This window comes from Anoplolepis gracilipes, chromosome 10 (assembly GCF_047496725.1).
Source record: "Anoplolepis gracilipes chromosome 10, ASM4749672v1, whole genome shotgun sequence".
Classification (NCBI taxonomy): Eukaryota; Metazoa; Arthropoda; class Insecta; order Hymenoptera; family Formicidae; genus Anoplolepis; species Anoplolepis gracilipes.
In genome coordinates, this window is record NC_132979.1 from 4,894,078 (window position 1) to 4,919,466 (window position 25,389).

Consider the following 25,389-nt stretch of genomic DNA (forward strand, 5'->3'; position numbering starts at 1 on the left):
GTCGTGAATGTGCGCGACGTTGGACCCCGAAGAGATCTCTCCGGGCGCCACATATGTATTACCGTCGGGGTTATATAGACACACGTCGTGCACACAGTGCGTACGACGTAATCATACAGCTCGTTCGATGCATAGGCGATGCACTTTCCGAACCGCTGCGTTTCGCAAACTTAGCCGACGACGAAGCTAATTGGGACGCACGCCCGATCGGATCCCACCCTCTCAAAGCGCTGAAATAGGTGACACAATGACGGATTAATTGAATCATCGCTAATCGCGTTACCTTCCGGCAGCGCCCGTTTGTTGCGCTTTATTGCGGCGTGTTTAATCCCTAGAAGCTGGAGAGAAACGCAATCTCTCTTGAAAGTTGCCCCGCAGCTTTTCGAGAGTTTCCGCGGCTCCTCGATGCGGCCTTCTCCTGCGTTATCATCGCACGTATTATCATATTATCGTCGCGCTCTCGAATAAATCAATTGCATCAGCTTCTTCCCGTCGCGACGCCATGTACGTCGGATTATGAATATTTTGGCAGCCTCAAGAAGAATTATTCGGTGGAAGTTTATGTATCTTCGTAGATGGATTTTTATGACGTTCAAGAGAGTTACGCGGCGGCAACACCTCGCAAACTTCCGTTGAAAAGGCTAATTAGGAGGCAAGTCGCGATCGAATTTTGTTGAAAGCGCGCGCGGCAGACTACGGCGGATTAATTAGATTGCGCTGATCACGTTACTTCCTTTGTTATCGCGATGACGCGACTCCTGTAACGAAGGAAAGTTGCCAAAGGCGTGGACTTGAAATTTATTAAGCTTATATGTTTTAACTAAGTGAAACGCTTATACACGAGAGTTGCAATCAGAAATAATTCCGCTTTGAAAAATAATTCTGTTCTTTGATACTTTTTTTTTGTTTTTAGGTATATATCATTTGAATTAAAAAACGCTTATATTGATAAGAATAATAATTGTCGAGAGATATAAAAATCGTACGAAATAGCAATTAATTAAAAAAAACGATGTGAAATAAAAAATCTTATAACGCGAATATACATATATATATATATATTCGGCACACAATACGTTACCAAAAATCGCTGTCACGGCGTTTTCAGAGTTCAGCGCTATTATTGTCGTTATTTTCGCTACTTCCTTTTCGTATTGCTTGCGATACAGAGGACCCGTCGAATGCCACGAAGCAATAACAGCGACATTCGATCGAGCGGCCGTGTCGAGTCGGTCTGCGGTTATAGCAGAGTAAAACCGTAGCCGCGTGCAAGCCGAAATTCGAAAACCATAAAAACGAATACCGTCCCAGCTCCGATCGGTAAAAGAGTTCTCGGCCGAGCTTTTACTGTGCGCCATCCTCGTAAATTCGGGTTGCCACGAGGTTACAGTCTCACGCTCTGGTTTTTTTTTTTTTTCTTTTTTTTTCCCCGTCGTCGTCCAATAGCGAATCACCATTTCGTTGATCTCGCCCTTTCATAACAATGATGATCCTCGAACCAATCTCCGAACAAACAAGCTTCGTTTACCAATAGTCTTTTAAAAGATATCAATACGTCAAGTTTTCAAAATATTAGTATTATTGCAATTTTCAGCAAACTGTCAGACATTGATTCAACGAATGTGAATATAAAATATATATATTGTTTTTGCGAAACGTATTTATACAGAATGGATCGGGAAAGAAAATATCGGTGAAATAAATTCTCGTGCAAAATTAAAATCGAAAATAAATATAAATATGTTTAATTTAATTGTTATTCATAAATAATAATCGATGATTGTGGAAGATTCAAGTTAAGACTATTCCTCTGTCACGACGATGCAAAAGTAGATTGATAAATTGAATAGTTCGCATGGTTGATATATCAGTTATGTGCGCTGTTACTGTTAAACGAGAACTGCGAATTCACGGGACCTTCCTCGATTGACTTTACGACCACCTCGATGTAGTCATCAAGAATTAACGAGATGCACGGCCGCGGTGGATATCGGGCAGGCCGAGGACCGAACCGCATCGGGAGCTGATCGACCGTGGTGGCCGTCGAAACCGGGCTAGAGAGAACTTGGCCGAGTATGTGTACCCGATGGCTTCGCCGCGGTAACTTCCGCACGATTTACCGCCCGGTGCGTCAAGCGCGATCGACAATGGTCGAAGAACTCACAGCTGATAAATCCCGATTAAAGGCGAGAGATCGATCGGCAAACGCTGACGCGAATCCCGCTACTTTTTGAATCCTTCGAAATCGAATTTCTTCTTTTTCGAAAAAAAAAAAAAAAAAAAAAGAAAACGAGAGAATTTTTTCATTATAATGCGTTGAAAAATTCTTGGAAAATTTTTCGATAAATTTTTACCTCTCCTCTACTTATTTATTCTATAGGGCAATTTTAAACGATGTTATAAATCTAAAAATGTATCTGTAAAATGGCGTGTGCACTTTAAAAAGATAAAAGGTGGATATCCGTTTCGTTAAAAGATATTAGATTTCTAAATTTGAAAGAGTTAAAGGCAAAGACAACGGAGACGACGTAGGCGTAAATTTCGGATCGACACGGCGAGAGAGAATTCATCGCGGATTTAATTTCACGGCGCAAATATTAGATTTCAAATTTCATCTCTCGCACGTTTTATACCGCGACAGTCTTCTTCGCAGTTAACTTTAGAGATCCCTGTATATATTCACGCTTCGCTTGTATCCTTCTCTCTCCGACCGTGGCTTATATCTCATTCCATGGAGCTGCGAGATTATGAATTTTTCTCGACCTCGCCCTTACCCTCCATCTTCGCCTTCCCGATCTTTTCCCGCCCTTCGAAGGAAACTTTACATCCTGTTCCAGGAATGGGAGTCGCTATATTTTCTCGAGCTTCACGCGGAATATCGAAAATTCTCCCGCGTGGGAAATGACGATTCGAATTCCTCGAAATCAAACTCTTTGTTCGCTTTTGTATAATATAAATAAGCTGATCGCAAGAATTTGCGATCAGCTTGAAAAGGACATTCTTCTTCTGTCGTGAGGTTTCTCTTAATGCCTTGAGATCCACGCGCAGAAATTTGTATATCATTCTAAATATTAATATTAATATTAATATATTAAGAATTATATTAGGTTTAATTTCCTACTAAAATATTTTTCATGAGTAAATATCGATTTGTTGGTTTGTTGGTCGGGAGGATAATTCAGTTTAATGAAATATATGCAAAAAGGAACTTTGCTTTTTGTATTATGGATACTCGTTGTCGCATTCATCGTAATGCACGAATATAACCACTTTTATTGACCATATGAAGGGAAATTTCATTTTTTTACGATCCTAACAGAATTGCGCGTTGCTTTCGCGAGCGACAGTCGTAATTTTTCACTTTACTGCGAAGAGCCACTTTTGGAAGTGGGCCACTTTGTGTCACAAGCGCGAGCTGCTCACGATTCTGCAGCGAACAGACGTAAAACGACAATGTGTTACATATGAATGTAATATGGAAGAAAGAGAAATTATGCAAAATATGATGGAATATGCTTAAATTAATATCATGAAAAATTAATTAATAATCTGTTAAAAAAGAAGAACGACTATAGTATATTTATTAAATATCTAAATATCTAAATATATCTAAATACTATGTACAAATTATATTTAAAAAAAAAATACTTGTATTATTCCATTGCGTTTAGAACAGCAATTATGCTCAGTCGTTTTAATGTATAATACAAGCGTATTGTCCTTCTTCCCTAAACGCGAGAGTATCAATGATAAACACAATTTCCATCAATTCCCCTCATCTATCCTCTCTTTTTGTCTCCACGGTAAATTAGATATTGGATCCCGTTAATTCGACACGATATGTCCATTTACATAGCGCGTCCGGTCCGATCTCGAAAGTTTCTAATCGTTGCCGATGGCGGATGACCAGTCGAAAGCGATCCGAGAGTAACCTCTACTCTTGCTTTTCATGCTAACATCCCTCCGGCATCTTCAAAATATCAATATTCCCGTTACGTCCAGTTACATGCGCGTCTGAAGTTTTGAAAAGCAGCCGGTAATCTAATCTGTGAGCTGCGTGTAATTTAATACGTGCGAGTGCATCTCGCGCTTGGCAGACTCGCAATTAAACTTGCACTCCAATTATGGGACGGTCACTGTATAGAATTATGTATTTGTAATATACAACAATACACGTGTAAAATATTTGCCTCTGTTACTGCATGAAACTGATAATGATAGATTCTCGAACGGTGCTTAAGCGTATATTAATCCTTAATGGATAGCAGAGATTATTTGTTACGATTTTGTAATTTTTCAATTTCTCGACGATTAAGAAATAAACAAAAATCTGTATTCGAAGCACAATTCATTTAAAATTAAATAAAACTTTATTATTTACTTGCATTGTTTGAGTTTAATAGTTTGATTTTCATAGTTTGACTTGTAATATTATAATTAATTATTAATAATTTATAAATTACGCGATATTTATTGAAAATACTAAAATTTCCACTGATGATTATTGAGCGTTTAATTATTATAGAGTGCGTTATACGCTGGTTGTTTGAAAGTCGATGAACCGTTTGCTCATCGTACTCAAAAGTTCCTTTCTGCTTCTAAGTGGATGAATTGCCTCTCGAACCGTCGAAGCAGGATTTATCAGTAAATTCGAGAATGCGGATGCTCAGCGGTGATCCACAACAGCCTCTTCTGCAATATTGCTACTTAATATCGTGGAAAATTAGGAATGATATCTCCGGATAATCGAGCTTCAGATTAAGTTGTGAAAAAACGAATTAACTTTTTTAATAAGTTCATAATCCCATCAACTTTGAATAAAGCATTAAATGCGGAAATCTTTTTATCTCGCTTCTCTTATTTCGCAATATGATCTTATTATTTTAATGTAACTCTTTATATGTTATAGATAAGATATAGATAAGAGATTCTTGACCTAGCATCGTGTAAGGAAAAAAAGAATTAATTAAGAATATTAAACAAAAGAATTCAACTCTTAGGAATAAACTAAAGAAAAGAATTAAACTTATTATTAGAAATTAAACTAAAATTAATCATTAAATTAATATTTATTATATACTCGTATATAAAGTTTGAGAGGCAATTCATCCACTTACAATTAGAAGCAGAAAGGAACGTTTAAGTACGATGAGCAAACGGTTCATTGGCTTTCAAACAACCCGCGTATAATGCACTCTATAATAATTAAACGCTCAATAATCGTTAGTAGAAATTTGAAAATCGTTGAGATTATTTCTCCTCAGAAATTAATTTTATGCGTGAGTGTAAGGTAGAAAATTATTTCTATTATATATAAAATAAAAAAAAAAAAAAAAAAAAAAAACAGTAATATTATGTTATATATAATAGAGCACAAATTTTGACAAATAATTTTCTACCTTACACATAAAATTAATTTCTGAGGAGAAGTGATCTCAACGATTTTCAAGAAATTCGTCGAGAGGCATTCACTGTTCGGAGCGTTTACCTTTTCGTCCATTCGAATTGCCGGACTCTCTCTCTCTCTCTCTCATTCTCTGAAGGCTTATCGTTCATTTGGGACGAGGACCACGTTCGGCAATATCCCGTCGTAGCCACGAAGAGCATGGAGGAGCGACAGTTGGCAGGATTGCCACGCGTCGTCAGGATGAGGTTGCCGGCCGGGTCGCCGTCCTATCTACGGACGTCCTATTGGGTACGCTCCTGGATAACGTTCCCCAGGGTATCGTCCGTTGGTCCTGCGTTATCTGTAGCCGTAGTAACCTTCCTCCCGACCCACCCTCGTCAAACATTGCTGCCCGCCACCGTAAACAGTCGCCTCCGCGCAACCACACTCAATGTTTGCGTCTTTTTATTCTTTCCCTCAATTCGTTTCTCTCTTTTTCTTCTTTCTCTCTTCTTCTTGATTATTCGCGGATCCGAGATCGGTTTTACGTCACGACGGGTCATCACATTCCGATCGTTTGTTTCCCTTCTTCGTAGCAGGAGATTGCAAATCGAGACAGATAATGAATTACATAAAATGGCATATTTAAAAGTTTTCGAAGAAAAATCTTGCCTTATTAAATGCGACAGGAATTAAAAGACATTTATAATTAAGAATATTTACTTGTTACAATTAATTTTCAAGTTTTATAATATTGAGTAATGATTTACATTTGCATTATGGAATTAATATATGTAATAATATCTCTGACATATATTTTACATACATATTTTATAAGGATTATAGTTTTAATTGATATAAAGGACGTGAATTTTCGGCCTTTATTTTAACGATCAATTACTAAACGTAATATTATTAGTCGGATCAAATAAAAACAAAATATTTTGTGTGTCTGTGTGTGTGTGTGTGTATTGTATATTTCTCTTGATATAGAATTATTCTTTTCGTTTTCTACCTCCTGGCAGTATTCGCGCTCTTGCTTGTTCATCCATGCGAAGCAATCTTTGGTTGTTTTCTTGCGTTTGTAAGACCATGAGATGTCTTTCCTATTTTTCCTTCTTTATTTGTACATACTTTTAATTTGTGTCCCGTATAACTGGAAAAAGAGTTTAATCGTGCAGTTTCATCACCGTCACGATGGCCGATAAGTTTGTTTCTAAAATCTTTACATATTTCAAAATTTTTTATATTACTAGTTAATACAACTTAAAGATACAAACGTAAAACTGGATTTCTTTAGTTTCTATATTTTTTAATATATTATATATATTTTATTAGTATATATTTTATTACATAATTTAGCAATGCGTGTCTTATTTAATTATTTTTATTATAAAAATTGCACATCTTTGTTTTCTATTACATACAGCAAAAATGCCGAATTTACACTCATGTAATTAGTGTATCTTTTTGCCATTATCTTTTTATCATGTGCAATGATAATTGTGGAATGTCAATTGCGGACACTCTATGTTTATATCCGTTGAGAATGAGCTGTCATAGGAATGAGCAATTGCAATGAGAGTTGTTTGCATTTTTGGCATAACGTATATTTCCCAGAACCAACTCCCCTATCGCTTAATTAAATCCGCAATTACTCCTGACCGAGCCAGCGACACGTTAATTGACCGTGGAGAGAGCCCGCCATTTCCGCAGTGTTATCGTAGAGCGTGCCGACCATTTTTCAGCGGTGTCCAAGACAAATTTTGGACCACTTCGCGAAACTCTCATCCGCCGTTCTTGATAATTTAATGCACGTCTCAGGATGAACTGTGATTCGTGGACGGCCAAATGGAAATGTATTGTACCACCAATGCTTGATTAAAATACGTCGTTTAATTTGTTGACTGTCGTGTTTTTGGTCAATTTTGCTAGTTGAATTTTGCAACAATTTCCTTATTAATATTTCGTTTTGACCGATTATGTATAACATTGTGTTATTTAAAGATGAAAGTACGATGAGATCGATGAAAATCTAAATGGCGAGGATTAAAATGTATATTCTGTGCTTAATAATTTTTTTAATGTACACTGTATACATGTAGGAACTTTCTCTCTTTCTCTCTCTCTCTCTTCTTTCTCTTCTCAAATAACGCGAAAGTTAAAACTCGATGTCTTTCAATAAAAATCCATCGCACGGCGAAGTAGCCTGGCTAATTAATCGGGCCCAATTAGCGCTTTCACTCGGCGCTAGTAATCTTCGCTTTTTGTCGGAATTTCGATCCGTAATAAAAGTTCCCGTAATAAAAAGGAGAGAAAGAGAGAAGAAAAAGCAAAGAGTAACAAGGATGGGTCACCGACAGTGGTTGCTATACTAATCTCTGCTGTGGGAACAATATTTCGTCGGGCGGCCATAAATTAACCTGGACCTACCGGCAACACCACCCTTTATCACGCGACGCCTCGTGACAGATATATACTGTTCGCGAACTTGTACGCCGTCTACCACCCCCGCATTCCGCACCTCACATCCGTACCTATCCACATTTCCTCCGTCCCTCCTCCCTTTCTCTCTCTCTCTCTCCCTATAATTCTCTGTGTGTAGAGGGGATGTATTCCTATTTACTCGCGCCTAGGTCTGAGACGTTACTATGGATGTACAAACAACTCCCATGTTCATACCGGTTCCCTATAATCAGTAGATCCATCTTCTCGACGGGACGTTCGTTAAAAGGAAAGAATAAGTTTAAAGATAAAAGAGGAGACGAAAGGAAATAAGAAATACAGAGAGCAAAAGAGAGAGAAAAAGAGATATGCGACGTCGTATCGCGTCCTTTCGGAAATAATTCTGGACATTCTTTCTCTTTCTCTCTCTCTCTCTCTCTCTCTCTCTCTCTCTCTCTCTCTCTAGTTCTTTCTCTCTCCGTATAGTCTCTATTTGAAATATATAAAAAATAAATTCTACTCTTGCGATATCCTCATATTTTTCGTCTCTCTGCGTACGAAGATAGCAAAGGATCGGGAGGAAAGAAATTTTCATCGCCTATCATAGTATCGCTACGATATTCCAGTCTCGCTTCAAGTTTACACTTATATTAAGTGCGACCATGTATCTTGCTTAGACATTTTTTATCCATTTCGATATGCTGTCTCACCTTCCTTCGTCTCATTCGTTCCCAGTGCTATACCAATTTTCTGTAATCGGGTGATTTATCTTTCCTCACCTCCGTGAATATATGTATGAGAAGAAGAAAAAGAGGATAGGATCGTAACGTAACGTCATCATGTTTCTTCGTATGCCTCGCAATGTACGTCACTCTCCGTCGCATTGAAAGAAACTCGTAAACGTTTATGCAACTTGACTTTTCGTTCTACTTTCGTTTTCGCTTTTCGATTGGATAACTTTTTTATGTAGAAGCAATTATAGAAGTATTATACATTGAAACTAAGAACTTTAAAGCTTTCAACAGAAAAATTATTATGATATGTATTGTTTACGTCATTAGAATAATATAATTATATTTATATTTACTACATAAAAGTTTACAAGTTGTTATAAAGTTAATAGCATCTACATACATTTTTGAAAATTTTTGCGAAAATATCCAAAAAAACGTCTTCATCTCACGTGTCTCTCGAAATAGTGGCAACTAACATCCGGTTTCCTATATAAAAGCCAATTTATAGAGCGCTTCCTGTACCGGCATCCTTATTTATCGCAGGCGCGCGAATCCGAGATATTGTTACGGCTGTACCGGCGTCCCATTCACGCCGTATAAATTCCGCATAATCGCGAAATTCATCTTCTCCTCCCTTCGTGAGAAAGGAAGCAGGCAAACAGACGAGTGAAAGTGCAAGATTCGCGCGTATAGCATTCTCTCCAGTAGAACGAACCGCGTGGAGCACAATTATGTTCCAGAGTTAAGGAAGTGGGCGATCGCGTTAGTGTGAATAATTGTTCTTGTAAGCAATTTATCCTACACGAGAAGATGATCTGTGACATCAAAAAGATAATTCTCTAAACAATTAGATTCAGAGGAAAGTGGAATATGTATAAATTAACATGTATGTTTGAAAACCTACTTGGAAAAAATTTCTACAATCTAATTGAAATATAGTCAACGTTCCTGAAAAAATCATCAATTTCGGTCGGAAAATTTAATAAAAATTTAATTTAGAAGTATAATATTTTAAAGCGAGAAACCTAAATAAATCCTATTTGCTTTCTCTAACGATAATGTTCTTTTAAAATTTATTTTTTATTCGCACGTTCACAATTATAATTAAACAGAATATTTAAAACGCTTTACTCAGATAAAAATTTACAGTCAAATCGTCGATCAGTCTATCAGCATTAATTATTATTTAATTTTTATTGAAGCTGGATTATTATCAAATAAAGCCCAAAATATCAGTTAAATATTCTGAATTCTCTCTATAAAAGTAAAATATCAGATTTTTAAATAACAAAGACAGATATTAACATTTTTCATTTTACAATTAGTAACGGCATTATTTACTACGCGCTTTACATCCAAACTGAAATTTAAATACAAAAAAAATTGCTGCATAGTAATAAACAAAGAAACTAACACTTTTTAGGTATTCAGTAATCCGTTCTTATATTTAAGAGCATCTTAAAATCTTAAGATTCTATTCAGCCATCTGATTGACTAAACGGAATCTTAAGACAATCTAAAACTTAACACTTAAAATAATCTTAAATGTAAGAATAGACTAATATCGGCTTTATTGTATTTGAGAAATTTCTGTGTAAATGGAGAAGAATATTATATACTGTGAACTTTTGCAAATTCAAGTAAATTTAATAAAAATTTCAAGACTAAGATATGCATCGCACATGCTTTTTGAAATTGATAATAATAAATATATATATATATAATATATAAAAATAGATGTATATATTGTATTATATTTTATCTCTGTGTCTCGAAATTTGCTCGCAAAATTTCTTCATGTTTTCGAACTTATATGAGCGGTAGTATTCCCGATACTGATACGAAACCACGTACTTCCGTTAGCGAGCGAATCCCCGAAGGATACTTCGTTGGATATCTTGACATCTCCGTTCATTCTCCGTTTCCTCGACGATATTCACTTAAAACAAACGAAAATATTTGGCCCCTTCTTCTCCTGTCGTCGTCAGGTTCTTCCCTATGCGACACAGGGGGATAATCGATACCACGAAACTTATTCTCTCGTGCAAGAGGATAACACCTCTCAGCCAAAGCCTCTGAAAGTCCTGCGTACGACGGTTCGCCTGGTATTCATTCCATTCAAAGACGACCCCACCTCGAAGTAAAGATTCCTGAAGGACTCGTCGATAATTCCTGCCTTTGCTTCCGTTGTTCAAGCCATGAAGTCTCGTTTCCCCTTAATCTTTCGCTTCGTTCATCCCCTCTCTGTGATCTTTCCTACTTTCTCCTAGCTCGTCCTCTCCTTCCTCGTCCGCGGAATCCGCCATCTTTATTCATGAGGCGAGAACCGTCGCCAGAGGAAGTTGGAAGAAACGGAGCAGGATTAGAGGGAGAAGGTGGAAAAATGCTAAACTACTCGGATCTCGGAAGGGGGAGGAGTGCAGAGGGACAGATGATTGCCACGGCCATACCAGTGGCGATTTTCCTGTCGCATATATATTCATTTTATCTCTGTCGCGAAGATCTTTCACCGTGTCCTATTTCGTCCTAGATCTCATTTCGAGATGACGACGTCCACTAGTCCAGGACGTTCCCGCACCACTTTATGTACGTATTATGAATAGGGATTACCGGCTATATCGTTAGGTCGAAAACGATGAAATTCAAACAATGCCATCTGATGTTTAAAACAAATTATAAATAAGAGTTAAACTAAAGTTACAACTCTTCTGGAAAATCAAGAAGAACTTGCAAATTTCCTTTTTAAAATCGAGAAAAGATCAATCATATTTATTAGTAATATCAAAAGTAAAGTAAAAATAATTTTGTTCTCGCTTAGTTTTTTGAAAAATTTGGCGCTTTATTATTTAAAAAAAGAATTTTGTCATTAAAAAAAATCAGAAATTATATAAACGCAAAATATTAATATTATTCTAACGTTTTATAATTTTCTTGCAATTTTTTAGATTAATAGCCATGAAGCCCGATGCTCTTTCTCTCGTACTTTGGGAAATAATTTTGCTGTTCGACGTCCCCTTTTCATCCTTCTACAATAATGTCCGACCAGAGGTAAGTGAACGACAGGTAACCGTAAATTACCGGGTGCTAATTACTAATCTCACAGCGAGCCATTAACGCGTTTCAATTGTTCCACCGTTCTTCGGTCCTCGTCTATTCCCAGTTTCCTCGCGACACCTCCATGCCTTTTAATTGAAAGCTCGCAGTTTTCACGATTTTTCCCGGTCGACTAACCTTTCGACGCGGTACCGGCGCCGGCCGACGATGGGGCGGACACTCGTTCGGGATGCATTTGAGCCTCCAGTCTGGACCGGGTCCAGATTCGCTCGTTTTCTTCCGTGTCGCCTGGTCTTTCCTGCTCGGCAAAGTTCTGCGGCGGACAGACCGATATCGCACGTAAATTGATAACCATTGATTTCGTAAATCGTCGCCGTTTTGCGGTGAATCGTGAAAATTATGACGATTCCATTTTTACATTTGAGCCAACGACACTTTCCTACAGAGCAAAATTAAATCGATTCTAAAGTTAAAATAAACTATTACAAAAAAAAAAATGAAAATTGGAAAATAAAAATTTTATAATATAATGTAAAGAAAAAATTAAAAGAACATTTTTTTCTTTCCATGTAACATCTGCATCGTTGATAACATGATAAATCGGATAAATTTTATCTCCAACTATATTTTTGAGTAAATCATATTTCTGCATATGATATAAAAAGATGATACATGAAAAGGCGATTGATAGCGATAACGCGAAAAACGCTAATAAACGAATAATACAAATATTATCCTCACATATATCATCCGATAGAGTTTTATTCAGTTCTTTTTTTTTGTCCCTTTGAAAGTATATTGTTCGCCACGTATATGTGGCCGATACGAAGCGATATCAACGAGACGGATCTGTCGTCGCAGTTCATTTTGACGCGAAACGATCTTTTTGAAATTGTCGAGCCGAAAGGGATCACTCGTGCACATGGCGTTCGTGCACGCGCGAACGATTCTTCATAATCGCCGGCGGGATTGAAATGTATGGTGTCGAAATAATGAAGTGTGTACACGGCCGCGCACTCTCCGCTGTTGCTCGCGTGCGGGATTTGCATGGAGAAAGACGAATGAACGTGTGGACGCGACGGTGTGGTCGTGTATTAATCCCCTGATGCACTATATTCTACTTTCAGCTTACCGGAAAGGGTATTTTGTATGTATATACATATATTCAGAACGACGACGAAATATTTAGATTACTTGTTCACCGTAATCTGATAAATATGCAACAAGATGAACTTACATTGAAACGCTACATTGAAAATAAAATTAGTGCTTAAATAATGCTTCTATTTCTTTTATCTTTGGGATTTTTCAATATAAATTTAGGATCGACGCGTATCACAAATAAATTAATAAAAAGATAATAATTATTATTTTTGCATACTTGGATGAGAATTCGACGTTGATCACGTTTAATTAATTTCCTTGCTTTAACTTCCCTCTCTTCATATTATCATTCATATTATGTTTCGCGCTTGAATGTCATTATCACGCACTAGGGAAAATCATACAAAACTGAATAGCTGGCACGATTATATTTTGCTATCACTCCCTAAGGAAGAGAGAACGACCTCGCCTTCGTCCTGGGTAGAGCTCTGCTAAGAGACAGACGTTTGTCTTACACCGTGACCTTCGATAGGGCGTATCCCGCCCAGCTTTCAACCATCCCCGACAAAGGGAGGATAACGCTCACTCGTTTCTACGTTAAGAGGGAGAGAGAGACATTTGGTTTTCAGGTGAATGGAGAGGAGAGGGGAAGTCAGGGTCGGTTGAAGAGCCTTGGATGCTACAAAGGGATCTTAACAAACAGCTTTACTGTTTTCGCGCAGTCACCCATTCCCTCTCTTATTTTTCTCGCAGATCATCGCACCACGACGAAAATTCATTCTTCCCTTCGGCTGTCTAATTTACCTGTCGCCTGTTTTTTCTTCTTTCATTAGTCTTTGTCCGTGGCAAGCTGTAATTACGAGGATTTACTTTTCTGTTTACATTTATAATGTGCCGGCATTTATAACTTTGAAATTAGTCCGTTCATTTGTTAAAAATCTTAACGCCAACTAATAATGATAAATAATAATAAATAAAATATAATACATACAATATTTACCCGTTACGTCAATAATATAATACAAAGCACTATGTAAAGCGCGCTTTTTAGAGCACGAAATATCTGACTTTAAATACATCTCCCCATCCCGAGGGTATTGCGTAGGGAAAACGCGGCTTTCGCAGAAGTTTACAGGCACGAAACGAGAGGGATCCTTCTGCTAACGTTGTATGATATACGCAACACGCGGACCTTTGGGGCCTCTGCAAGCTAATAAAAATAAAACTTTGACAGATACCAGTTTTCACACAGAAATCGAGTTCACGGCACGACATAAAACTTTGAAGTTAACGCGAAATATATGTTAATTATTCAACGTGAAATCTTTCCGATTCTTCTCTTTATAGTACCATAAAAAAGAATACTATATAATAAGCAGGAAAAGGGATATGATTTATACCGCGTTGTTCCGCCCATTTCCTCAGAGGCAACTTTCTCTGACGTATCTGACCTTCCTAAGAGGGTGCTTCCTTTATCGATCGTTGATGCAATCTCGATAAAGAGGCCCGTTGCAATCGATTCTAGAAGGAGGGATCCTCTCGGACGCTATCGAGAGTATCGTCTTCGAGATTCCGCCACCGCTCCTTCCCGATAAACGGAGTCATTTTGCTTTCATGATACATAAAGCAAACGTGACGCGCAATAGAAGCGCGCGCTTGCGGCTCTCGATCGCTCGTGCCGCGAATACACCGGCGTGAGCTTAAACAAAAAGTATCTCGGAGAGTTCTCGCAAAATGACATATTGGTAGCGAATGCACAGTACGGTCTCCCGACATTCTTACACGAATGATATTCACTCTTCTCCGCTCCCTCCTCGCCCCCCCCCCCCCGCCACCCCACCCTTCCCTTGCTCCGTCGGTGATATCAACTTTACACGCCGCGCGTCTCGTCGAGGACTTTATCGTTCCCTACCTAGGTGTACGTGGAGAAAGAGTATAACGAATGTATAGGGTAAACTCGGGTAAGATGGCCATAGTTTTTTAAAATGCAAAAAACATACTTTTATTTTTGTTATTTTTTAATAGCGCTTGGCATATTATATCTTCACTGAAGCTTAAATTACGTAATATTATAGAAATTAAAAGGAAAATATTTAATAGAAATTTTATATTATCAAAATAGAACAAAATACAACATAAGCATTGGCCATCTTACCCAACTTTTAAGGAAAAGATGACCATAGTGACGGAAAGATGGTCATAATATTTATAAAAAAAAATAGTGAAAACGAAAATAAAAATTATAGGTCATATAACAATTTACATATCTTTATAATATATCTAACGTCGATTACGATAGCTTAACTGCAATTTATTCGACGTTGTAACAGTTTTTAGTGGACAAATGAAAAACTTTGCAGGTAGTCAAAAGTAAAAATATGATATAAGATTCACAAAATATCGTTATTTCGAATAATGTATGCACATAAACTACTGTAAATATCAATTATCTTTGATAATGACTAATGTAGCGATTATTGAAAAAAATTACAACCTATGGCCATCATACCCTAGTTTACCCTATGGCGACTATCTTAATAAGTTCGATTCCTCGAGATGGAAATTGATACGAGAAAATATGTCCGATTGTACGTATATCTAATTACAGTCTAGCATGTAACTCGGAATGAGGGGGATACGAGCGAATGTGCGACCTTACGAATAAGCGACTCCTTTATCGTCGGGCGTGATCTTTATCTCGGACTTTATGATCCTTTTAGGATGCGTCTGCATTCAGCTGCGGAATATATTTTGCCGCTCACATCCTTCCTTCTCCCTCCCGCGAGACCCAACGAAAGCTGCCCGATGGAGTTCTCTCTTAGAGGGTAATCTACCCTCCACTCGAGAAACATTTTATGACCCGGAAAGACCGGATAAAATCGCAGCTGAGCGATGGATATCGCCGATGGCTTCTCTCGGCAAGTCGAGAAACGAGCGGTTGAGATCCTCAGGTTCGAGATCCGAGGTATAAACGCGTCACGTACGATTTCACAGTGGAAAGGGAGATTTATGTCATACCGTGCGTGCGAGTGGCCGATGGTTTCAGAGGTTAAAAGCGGGACATCGTCGATTGACGCTAAATTAGTCGTGCGGTGTGAATGTCATCGTCGAGTGCACTTTTATAACGACCGGCTGCGATTTCGATTAGGAGTCGTTTGGAGAAATTAACGCGAAATTAATCGCTCCTCTTCTATTGTGTGCCTCGCGTCATTTTCACGAATAAAATCCTCCATCCCGGCGATGGTTTTATAATCATCCTCAGGAAAAAAAGGCTTGGTCGACGAGTTCTGTTTAAGGAGGAATTGAGTAAACTTAGTAAATAATTTCTACGGACACTTAATCCACGCAAGAGAATTTTCATTATGCACACATTACAAACTCGCCGTATAAGCGGCATGAAATATATATTAAACTTGAAAATCAGCGCGACACCTGGTATATTGATTATGCATCGCATATTATATATGTGTCGCGGATTAAAGCGTTTATTTTCAGCAATAAATCAAGATAAATTCTCGCCTATATATTATATCTATATATCGTTTGATAAATAATTGCTCACGTGATAATGACGGATAAATAATTTCTTGTCAAATTTCAAGCGACCTAAAATTTAACACGAATTCAATGAGTTGTAGTTAAAAATGCATTTAAATATCATAGAAATTGCAAAACATACTTCTCTCGAATAGTAATCATAGTAAATCAATGCAAATGGAGAGTCCGAAATATGTATATGCGGATCAATATTCGATAAAAATTGCCATCGCGCACACGCAAATAGAGACGCAGAGAAAACGCGTGCATAACAAAATTTTAAGTAAAAATTTACTACTGAAAATGTATCGACATCGCTGTCAAAAATTTTGATAGCTCGACGAACATCAATTCTCGAATGACTTTTAATTTCACTGCAATATTTATTCTGCATATTTATTCTACATCGTATTACATTTGTAATATATTTTTCCACAGATTAAACTCTTTTCGTTTCGTTCGGATAGAGAGAAATTACGTTGAAATTCATGTAAAAGTAATGAACTTTGACAACAAAGATTGATATTTGATTAACATTAGTATTAAGAATCAAAGAAAATTAGAAAAGAAGACTCATTCGCGCATATGTGCATTGAATTATACACGGAGTGTGAAATTAATTTATTTTTTCTTTTAATCAGTCCGACCAATATCGCGGCTGATCCACTTGCTCGCGCTTAAACCCGGCGGGCGATTCTCGTTAAGCTCCGACACAACTGACTGTGGCGATTTGCTCTTCATACAGTGTAAAGCGTGGACTAGCCTCAGCCGTCAAAATGGTACGGGCCGCTGCCCGTTGATTGGCTATTACGCGTCAGCATTGTTCGCGTACTCGCAGTGTATTGCACGCTGCAGTATGTTTACAGGAATTACCCTGGCTAAATCGACAATACAGACGTCCGCGGGCAGCTGCACAACTCGGTGCGTGATACATCGCTGTAAACTTCAGCGACGTCGCCAAGGTATCAACCGCTTGCGATCTGGCAATACTGGTCTGCCGAAACAATATGGGGCTGCATCATTTATCCCACGGTTCCGCAAAAATTGTACGTGAGATTTGATAAAATATACTTGCTTTTCATTCCACTGGCGATGATTTTGTCGGATATATCGCGCGAAAATAAATTTTTTTTTTAAACACAGAATAAGTGAATTAATGAAATAATATCAACATTAGATTATTGGATAAATTGTTGATTTAATATTAATGGGAGAAATAAATATGACTATTATTTATAATACTGATACTTTAAAGATTTATCAAAAGAGAGAGAGAGAGAGAGAGAGAGAGAGAGAGAGAGAGAGAGAGAGAGAAATATTTTTCAAGCAAATACGCTTGCATGATTAACAATTTTCGTTGTATCATCAAATATTCATTCGTCCTCTTATCGCGCGTCGCTCGCGCGGAATAATCTTACGTACGAAAGCGACTCAACGGATTGCTAGATTAATAATCGAACGACCAAGTGGAAACAAACGCATCGACGATTGCGAGCAATTCTCCTGGCAACGAGTAACGTTGCTTCAGCAAGTTGGCTTTAGAAATTCCCCATTTGAGCAAATGATACCGGCTCAATGAGCGCGTCCATCGCGATCCAAACGCACTTTGACGATATCGCCCGGCTCTCTATCCCGCTGATTAATCCGATTGCGCTGCCACAAGAGCATCGCGTGAAAAAAAAAAGCCCGGCGAGAAATACCTCGATACCGTTTCTCGAGCGCGAACGCTGGGTGTTTCCGCGTCTGATAAAAAAAATTGCGCGCCCTCTTCCCCGCACACGCATCGCTAAATGCAATGAAATTGCCTGTGTGCCTCCCCGACAATGCGCCCGATATACGTCACATATCACATACATATATCTCGGACATTGATCGTCCCGATAACAGTTACGTCCCGCATTATAGTGGCGCCGGCACCACCGTAAAAATCAGACGTTATTTTCTACACGCTCTCTAATTTCTTCGTTGCGGGTCCCGCTGACGTTCATGTTCTCGATAAAATCTAGTATTATTGGCAGCAAATATGTACATGCACCGTGGCATCTTTTTGTCATTTTACGCAGGTCGCTTTGCTTTTATCTCGCACTTTTACTATCACACTCGGTGGTTATGTACTATTACACTCTCAATTAGCATATATCGCGCATATAATTGTACAGCGCAGCTACACTGATATTCTTTTGCGTTAACTCACGATGATTTGTTAGTTTTTTTTATCATATATATAAAAGAATGTTAATTAAAAAAATGTTGGAAAAGTCTTTTAATTCAAACTTTAAGATTTAAGATTATTATATTAATTTTAAGATTATTATGTTACATTATAAAAATACGTTATTATATAAGTTTGACTATTCATTCTCTATAATTTTCAATTTAAAATCATTTAAATTGATATTATTTCTACGATTTCGACATTTTAAAAATGTCCAATTTAGAAAACGCATTATTTTTTCAACATATCTGATGCAAGCCTCACTTTTTCCGATACGTGGCCTTTGCCCGTTTGATACGCCAGGATATCGTTTCTGATATAATTCCATCGGTGATTCCGCCATATCGAGCTCTTCACGCTTTCGGCCGACCTGTCGATTGGCTGAGGCCGAATCGTGAGAGAATTTTATAAAAAGCTCGACCGCACATGCGAGCTGGCCTGAATTCAGAGAGCGGCGAACGGCATCATTATTAGAAAGATTGGCTTCCGCTGTTGAAACGAGGGCATTAACGAGGAAAAGAGGCATCTTTTACACCATACGATCGCTTTCCGTGAGAGCCAGGTAAGACGAGGTCACGACGGTATCATCTCGTCACGAACTTCCCGGTGAACACTCGGCTCACGTATTGGAGAGTCGAAGTGCCGGGGGATTCCCTACCACAATTATTTTCGGCTTAGGCAGACGGCGCGAATGCTCAAGTTTAATGCCAAGCAATCGTGCCACCGGACAAGGAAGATTATTGCGAACGTAGGATCACGAGGAGGAAGTTGAACTTTCGAGCAAAGGGAAAAAAGACTATTTAATTATAAGCTGTATCATGAGATTTTTTTTTAGCGCCATTTTGCGCGAGCTTTCAATATTTCGCAGAAAAAAGAATGTGACACTGAAGAAAAATTACAATTGCAATTTTTATACTATTGTTTTTTTTTTTTTTTTTTTTTTATAAACGTAAAGATCGCACGGTAAGCATTATTGCGTTCTATCGTATTCATGTAACGTTGTACAACTATTTTTTCATTTTGAAGTTTCGCGAACCGGCCGTAAATATTATTGCGATCCGGCGATATTGACGTCGCCGCGTCAAAACGCGTATTTGCGTAATTCGTCGCGTCACGACTTTCGCATCGTTGCCTCCTGCCGGAAGAAAGAAGAAAAAAAATAACAGCGAAAAATGGGGGTTACATCCGACACGCGATGCATCAGGCTTGACTCTTTTTCTCTCTCTCTCTCTCTCTCTCTCTTTCTCTTCTTCTCTTACTCTTTCCCTCTCTGCATCGGCGAATAAAAAAAATAATACTTTAGTGACGAACGATCTGTGTCCGGTACGCGTTATGATTTCGTGTCGGGAATTCGCGCTTCTCTGTCCTTCGATGCCGTCGTATAAATTCGGGAACTGATATAAAAAAAAGAAATAAATATATATATATGGCCTCCTTCCATATCGTGGACGTATAAACCGACCGGACGCACTAAAGTTGGAAATATTTTTTATCCCAGCCCCATGTAAAACTTCGGCATATGAATTGGTTACCCGCGAGAATCTCGTTCCTTTTTTCTGACGAATCAATCGCTCGTAATAATTTATAAATGCGCCCATGTGTCGTCCATGTCAAACGTATGTGCATTTTGATACATATACCTGCAGGGATATTTTTGTCACGAAACGTTAATTTTCTCGATGTCAAGAAGAGTGCCATCGGCGATATCGCTCTAGGATATATTGAGTTTTAACTAGTGATTAAGCCAACGTTTTGATTGATTATGCAATTTCTATGATTGCAATTAATATACATACTATCACTATGCGTCGATAATTTTATTATCATATTGTTTGATTTAAAACTTTTTTTCAGAAAATTTATATTTCGTATATATTTTACAAATAAAATTATTAGAAACAAAAATTTCTGTAATGGAAATAATTATTTGTATTAGAAAAGACAATCATATCATAGAATCACATGTAAAATTTTATTTGTTAGTTCTGCAGATTATATGGAATAATTTTCGTGAGGAAAAAAATTGTTTTCGTCTTTTTCACAATTATCTTTTGCAATTTACAGGAAATTTACTTTATATTTTAGTCTACTGTGTTAACGCATGTTTTCCAATTCAAACACTGAAAGCTAACGAAAAATAATATACGCATTTCTAAACGAGCTGCAGCATCGTAATCATCTGCTAGAGAGAAAATGAACATTCTACATGGAGATCCTTTTTCCCCGAATACGGAAAAAAGAACAAATCGAGCGCGTAATAAACGAGAAGGATGGCGAGAGTATGGTACCAACCAAACGTCGAAAAGTTCGTAAACGGCCAAATGGATACATTGTTAATGACTTGGCGACAGAAGTACGTAATTACATTTGTTTCCTGGATTAGAGACTCCCCGCTCATCGGGTACCCGCTTTGCGTTCTGCTAGCAATAAACGTTATGTGTTGCATCGCAAATCGTGCCTCCTCGATTTTCAATAGAATAATGTTGCATCGTCGCGAAAGATTTTCCATTCCTGCTATAACGAAAACCAAAATACTAATTGTGACACTAATTATTAATTATGATTATATTAATAATTATTAATTATACAGTAATTATCTGTGGCCTGGATCTTATTGTGAATTGTATTGAATTATATAATCAATTATATGCTTTTAATTATGGAAATATGTATTTTGAGAATAACGCATTCAAGTTAATAATTAATTATTTACCGAGCGGTAAATTATTTCGGCAACACTTGAAATTTTGAATAGATTCAAAATTACACAATTGGGCGTTCTTTTTTCTAATTTATCAAAATTCTGACATTTTCGCGGCTTAATAAACGTCGAAAAATATCCGTTCGACAGGCTGGGCATAAATCAACGCGGCAAGCTGCGACATAGGCGGTTGATCGTGAGGCAAATTGGAAGTTGCAAAAAAAAAAAAAAAAAAAAAAAAAAAAAAAAAAACAAAAGAACAAAATGCACTGCGGTCGCTATTATCATTTCGATATAAATCAACGCCTTCGGGCCGCGTTATTTGCGACAAAATAAAGAAAATATTTTCCAAGGCAAACACATACATGCAGGCACCAGTTCGTTTGTCGGCGCATGTTTACGCAATCCTAAAAGTCACCGCCGCGAGCGAGCGCTGCGAGAAAAATTCTGCATCCTTCCTTTATGAGTAGCCGGTACTCTCTGCTAATAAAATAAAAGTAAAAGCTGTAGTCGCCCGCGTTATCCGCCAACATGTGTGTTTTTGTTACCGTTGTTTTTCTCTCATACAGACCACATCGTGTTACCTTGTATAGGAAAATATCTCTTAAGCGTCCAGAACAATTTTGCAAATAAAACGAGGTCGTTATCTTACCGCACAGGAAATGACCGAGAAGATTAAGAAAAAGCAGTCGTCTTTCGGGGATGGGGGTTGCTGGCTGTCGGACGAAGGGCAGAAAGAAGGGCGACGAAGGGCGGCGAAGGGCGGCGAAGGGCGGCGAAGGTCGACGGCAAAAAGGAAAAATGCGTGAAGGAGCCCCGTGGAGCACGAGTCGTCCATTTACACAGGATATTATTTTCCACGGGATGCGCGGACGTGGACCGAATGAAAAAAGCCGTGGGGTGCCGACGTGTCGGAGGACGAACGGTGTGACGGTGATTGTTGTCGTTCACACGACAGGGAGCAGGGAGCAAACAGGCGCGAGCGTCGACGTGCAACGGCGGTGGTTTTAACACCTTCGCGTCCTTTGATTGAACCGGACGTCCCTTTTTTCCCGCCCATTTCGCGGCGGTTTTCCACCGCTACTTATTATCGCCTCTTCCCCCCCCCCCCCTCTCTCTCTCTCTCTCTCTCTCTCTTCTTTTTTCTCCATTGTTTGCGAGCAAGCTCCGACAAACATTTTTGCAGATTGCGAATGTTACTCAGGTTTGATGAAAACAATACGATGCATCTATAAAGGCGGAGACAAAAAAACAACGAGAATCAAGAAGAAATAGAAATTACGAATTAATTTATAATAAGTGTCATTTTGCGAAATAAAAAAAAAAAAAAGAGTCCAAATTTAAAAATAATGCTACGTTATTTTTGGACTTTAAACTTTTATTTCTTGAACAATAAAGAAATTGGGAAAATTGCATAATAATCATCTTTAGATGTATATAATTTAATTTGAAACTTTTGTTACATTTCTTAGATGGGAATTTTATACATAAAAACTTTTAATTTGTGTGATTAATTTATTATATTACTATATTATGAATCGATAATATAGTAGCGAGAGAGATGAAATAAAACGATGGTTGGGAATCCCTTGTCATCTTATTAAGGGATAGTTCGTACCCCTCGGTTCCTGTGTCATAAGCGAGATTTGTTGAAAAAAATGACGAACCTTCGTCGACCTAATTACAAGGCATCAAGCACTGGGAAGGACTTTATTTCTTGTCCCGTATCTTTTTCCGTGCAAAACCGACCGCGTGTTCATCGCTTCAACCATCTGTCTTGTAATAGCAAGTCATCATTGTCTTATTTGAACCTTTTTTGTAGAGAAATTGATAATTATTTCCGGTATGTAGAAATTAATAATGTATAGTCGACTTGGAAAATTAAACATCTCTCAATGTTAGTGAAGAGGATATCAGGTAACACGAGGAAAAGTACACTGGTCGCAGATAAATGATATTTTTTGCAATTATTCAGTTTCTTGCAGAAATATGTATATCTAACATAGACTTCGATAAAACATTACGTTAAACATATTACATTTCAGATTATTGAAAAATTCATGCTTTTAAAGATTTTCTATAAATCAATAAGAGAATTGAAATTATTAAAAAAATCTAATAACAACTTGTTTCTTTCTATAATAATTTCTCAAATTATTGCAAATTTTTTCCATTATTTTTATTTCCGATAATTTTCGAGACATTAATTTTCCTCGCATTCCGTAACTTTAATCTCAGAAAGCGAACGTAATTCGAAACGAGCACAATTACTCGTAGGTACTCGGAAATTATGTAACGATTTATAGGACACATACAACACATGATGTAACTCGATTGGAGTAGCCCGGTCACGAGTGTTTCATTACATAATAAAAACTAGAGCCGACCAATTGCGATCGATCGTTGAGCTCTTTCGCGCGCCCTGTCGTCTCCAAGGAGCCTGAATCGTTTTAACCTCCGATTCTCCAATTTCTGCTGGCGTCGAAGGGTGGTTCGATAAACGTTACGGCAACGGAGAAATCTCGCCGATTTATACGATGACGTTTCTAGGAGCCATACTAATGTCCCAGACGTCTTTAGCAACGTTCTCTCCGGCGGGGGTCGCCGCCCCGAGATCGTTGCTACGTCTCGCTTCTATTCCCGGTAAATAAGTAGTTCAAAGGCCTTCGATCGGCACGAAATTACCTTTCGCATTAGAAAAGGGACGGCCGAACTTTGCGAATTGGCGTGAGCGCGAACGCGAAACGACGCGGACGTTTATTCCCTTTCACTCGGCGAGACGTGCGCCGTTGTAGCAACCCCGTGGATTTTCCTAATACTCGTAAATCGTACGATCTTTCAACATGGAGATCTGTACGTACATGTGCACACACACACACGCGCGCGCGCGCGCGCGCACGTACATATACGTGTGACGATACTGGATGCGGGTTGAGTTTCTATTTTATATAAGTTCCGAAAAGCGAGCTTTAGAAAGTCAAACTCGTGCCGGAATCTTCGCTATTCGAGTTTCGCTTGAATAAAGATATATACTGAGAATGTCTACATATATATTTTCCTGACATTTCGAATCCTGCGGAAAATTTAAGAGTTGATCTCTCGAGTAGATCTTAGCGAAGATTTTTATTATAATACAAAAGTTAAATATTTTGATAAATCTTAATAAGATAATTAAATCTTGATGGAAGTAAAGTTTTACTAGAATTAAAGCAAAAAAAAAAAAAAAAAAAAAAAACACTTCAAAATCTTGCATCGATATACTTCGTATAACTTCGATAGAGAAAGAGAAAGAAATTTAAGATTTGTTTAATTTATAAAGTATTGAATGATTTGCCTCTGAAATACTCCATATACGAGAGTGCCAACTATGGTGGCAGTTTAAATTGAAACATGTGAATAACAGCTGTATCATGCAAACGTGCACGGGGAAGTATCTCTGACTCATGGTCTCATCTCTTACAGACGGTAAAGCTGCTTATCGCAATGTCGATATTTCGTAAATTAACTGTCGAATTTAGTTTCGCCGAAGCTGAGTTAAAGTTGAAAGGATATAATAGTACTGATGCATCTGGCACAGCTTATTGAATATCGGGTATAGTGTGTCGAGGATTGAGAGAGTATATATATATATATATATCTTTCGATATACATCCGCAAGCTATGGGATAATATTTCGATAATAGTTGGAGCGCATTTCACGCAATAACGTAACAATCGTATTACAAAAAATTCGTTCGGATTTTCGCCTCGCAAAGCAAATAAGAATTTCAAATTTAGAATATCACACTACACCACACTTTATAAAATTAATGCGCGAGATAGATACTTATTGTTAGTTCAAGATAGATAAATTTACTCTTTAAACTTTGTAACGCTCTAAAGTCTCCAATTTTATCGAACTTTACGTATTATCAAACCTGATCCGTCGACGTATCGAGATGGTGCGTAAAAAATTTCAATTATCCCAAGCTTAATATTGGAATTTAAGTGCGACACGGAATTTAATTGTTGTTTGGTAAACTGCTTTTTATCCTTTTTGCTAGCAAATGTAATTTTGCAAATCCTTTATGTTGCTATTGTGATTATAACTTTTGTCTTTTTTTTACAAGAGTCTCTATTGGTAACAAACATGCCTTTATGAATCATACTTGACACAACTCTTTATATTGTACTTTATACTTTATCCGCTTTTTCGGTTTATTAATATGAATAG

The 25,389-nt window shown here is 37.8% G+C and overlaps 1 protein-coding gene across 2 annotated transcripts in view; it reads right to left on the reverse strand.

The window, feature by feature from the left end:
• The window catches only part of LOC140670495 (uncharacterized), a 194,501-nt gene that overhangs the window by 105,037 nt on the left and 64,075 nt on the right, over nt 1-25,389 (reverse strand). The window contains exon 1 of one of the 2 annotated variants that reach the window (XM_072901120.1): nt 5,489-6,152. The exons of the other annotated variant lie outside the window; for it this stretch is intronic. Within the exon in view, the coding sequence (XP_072757221.1) occupies nt 5,489-5,534 (46 nt within the window). The 5' untranslated portion in view covers nt 5,535-6,152. Of the gene's footprint in view, nt 1-5,488; nt 6,153-25,389 lie in introns of those variants that run through there. 2 annotated transcript variants of the gene reach the window in all.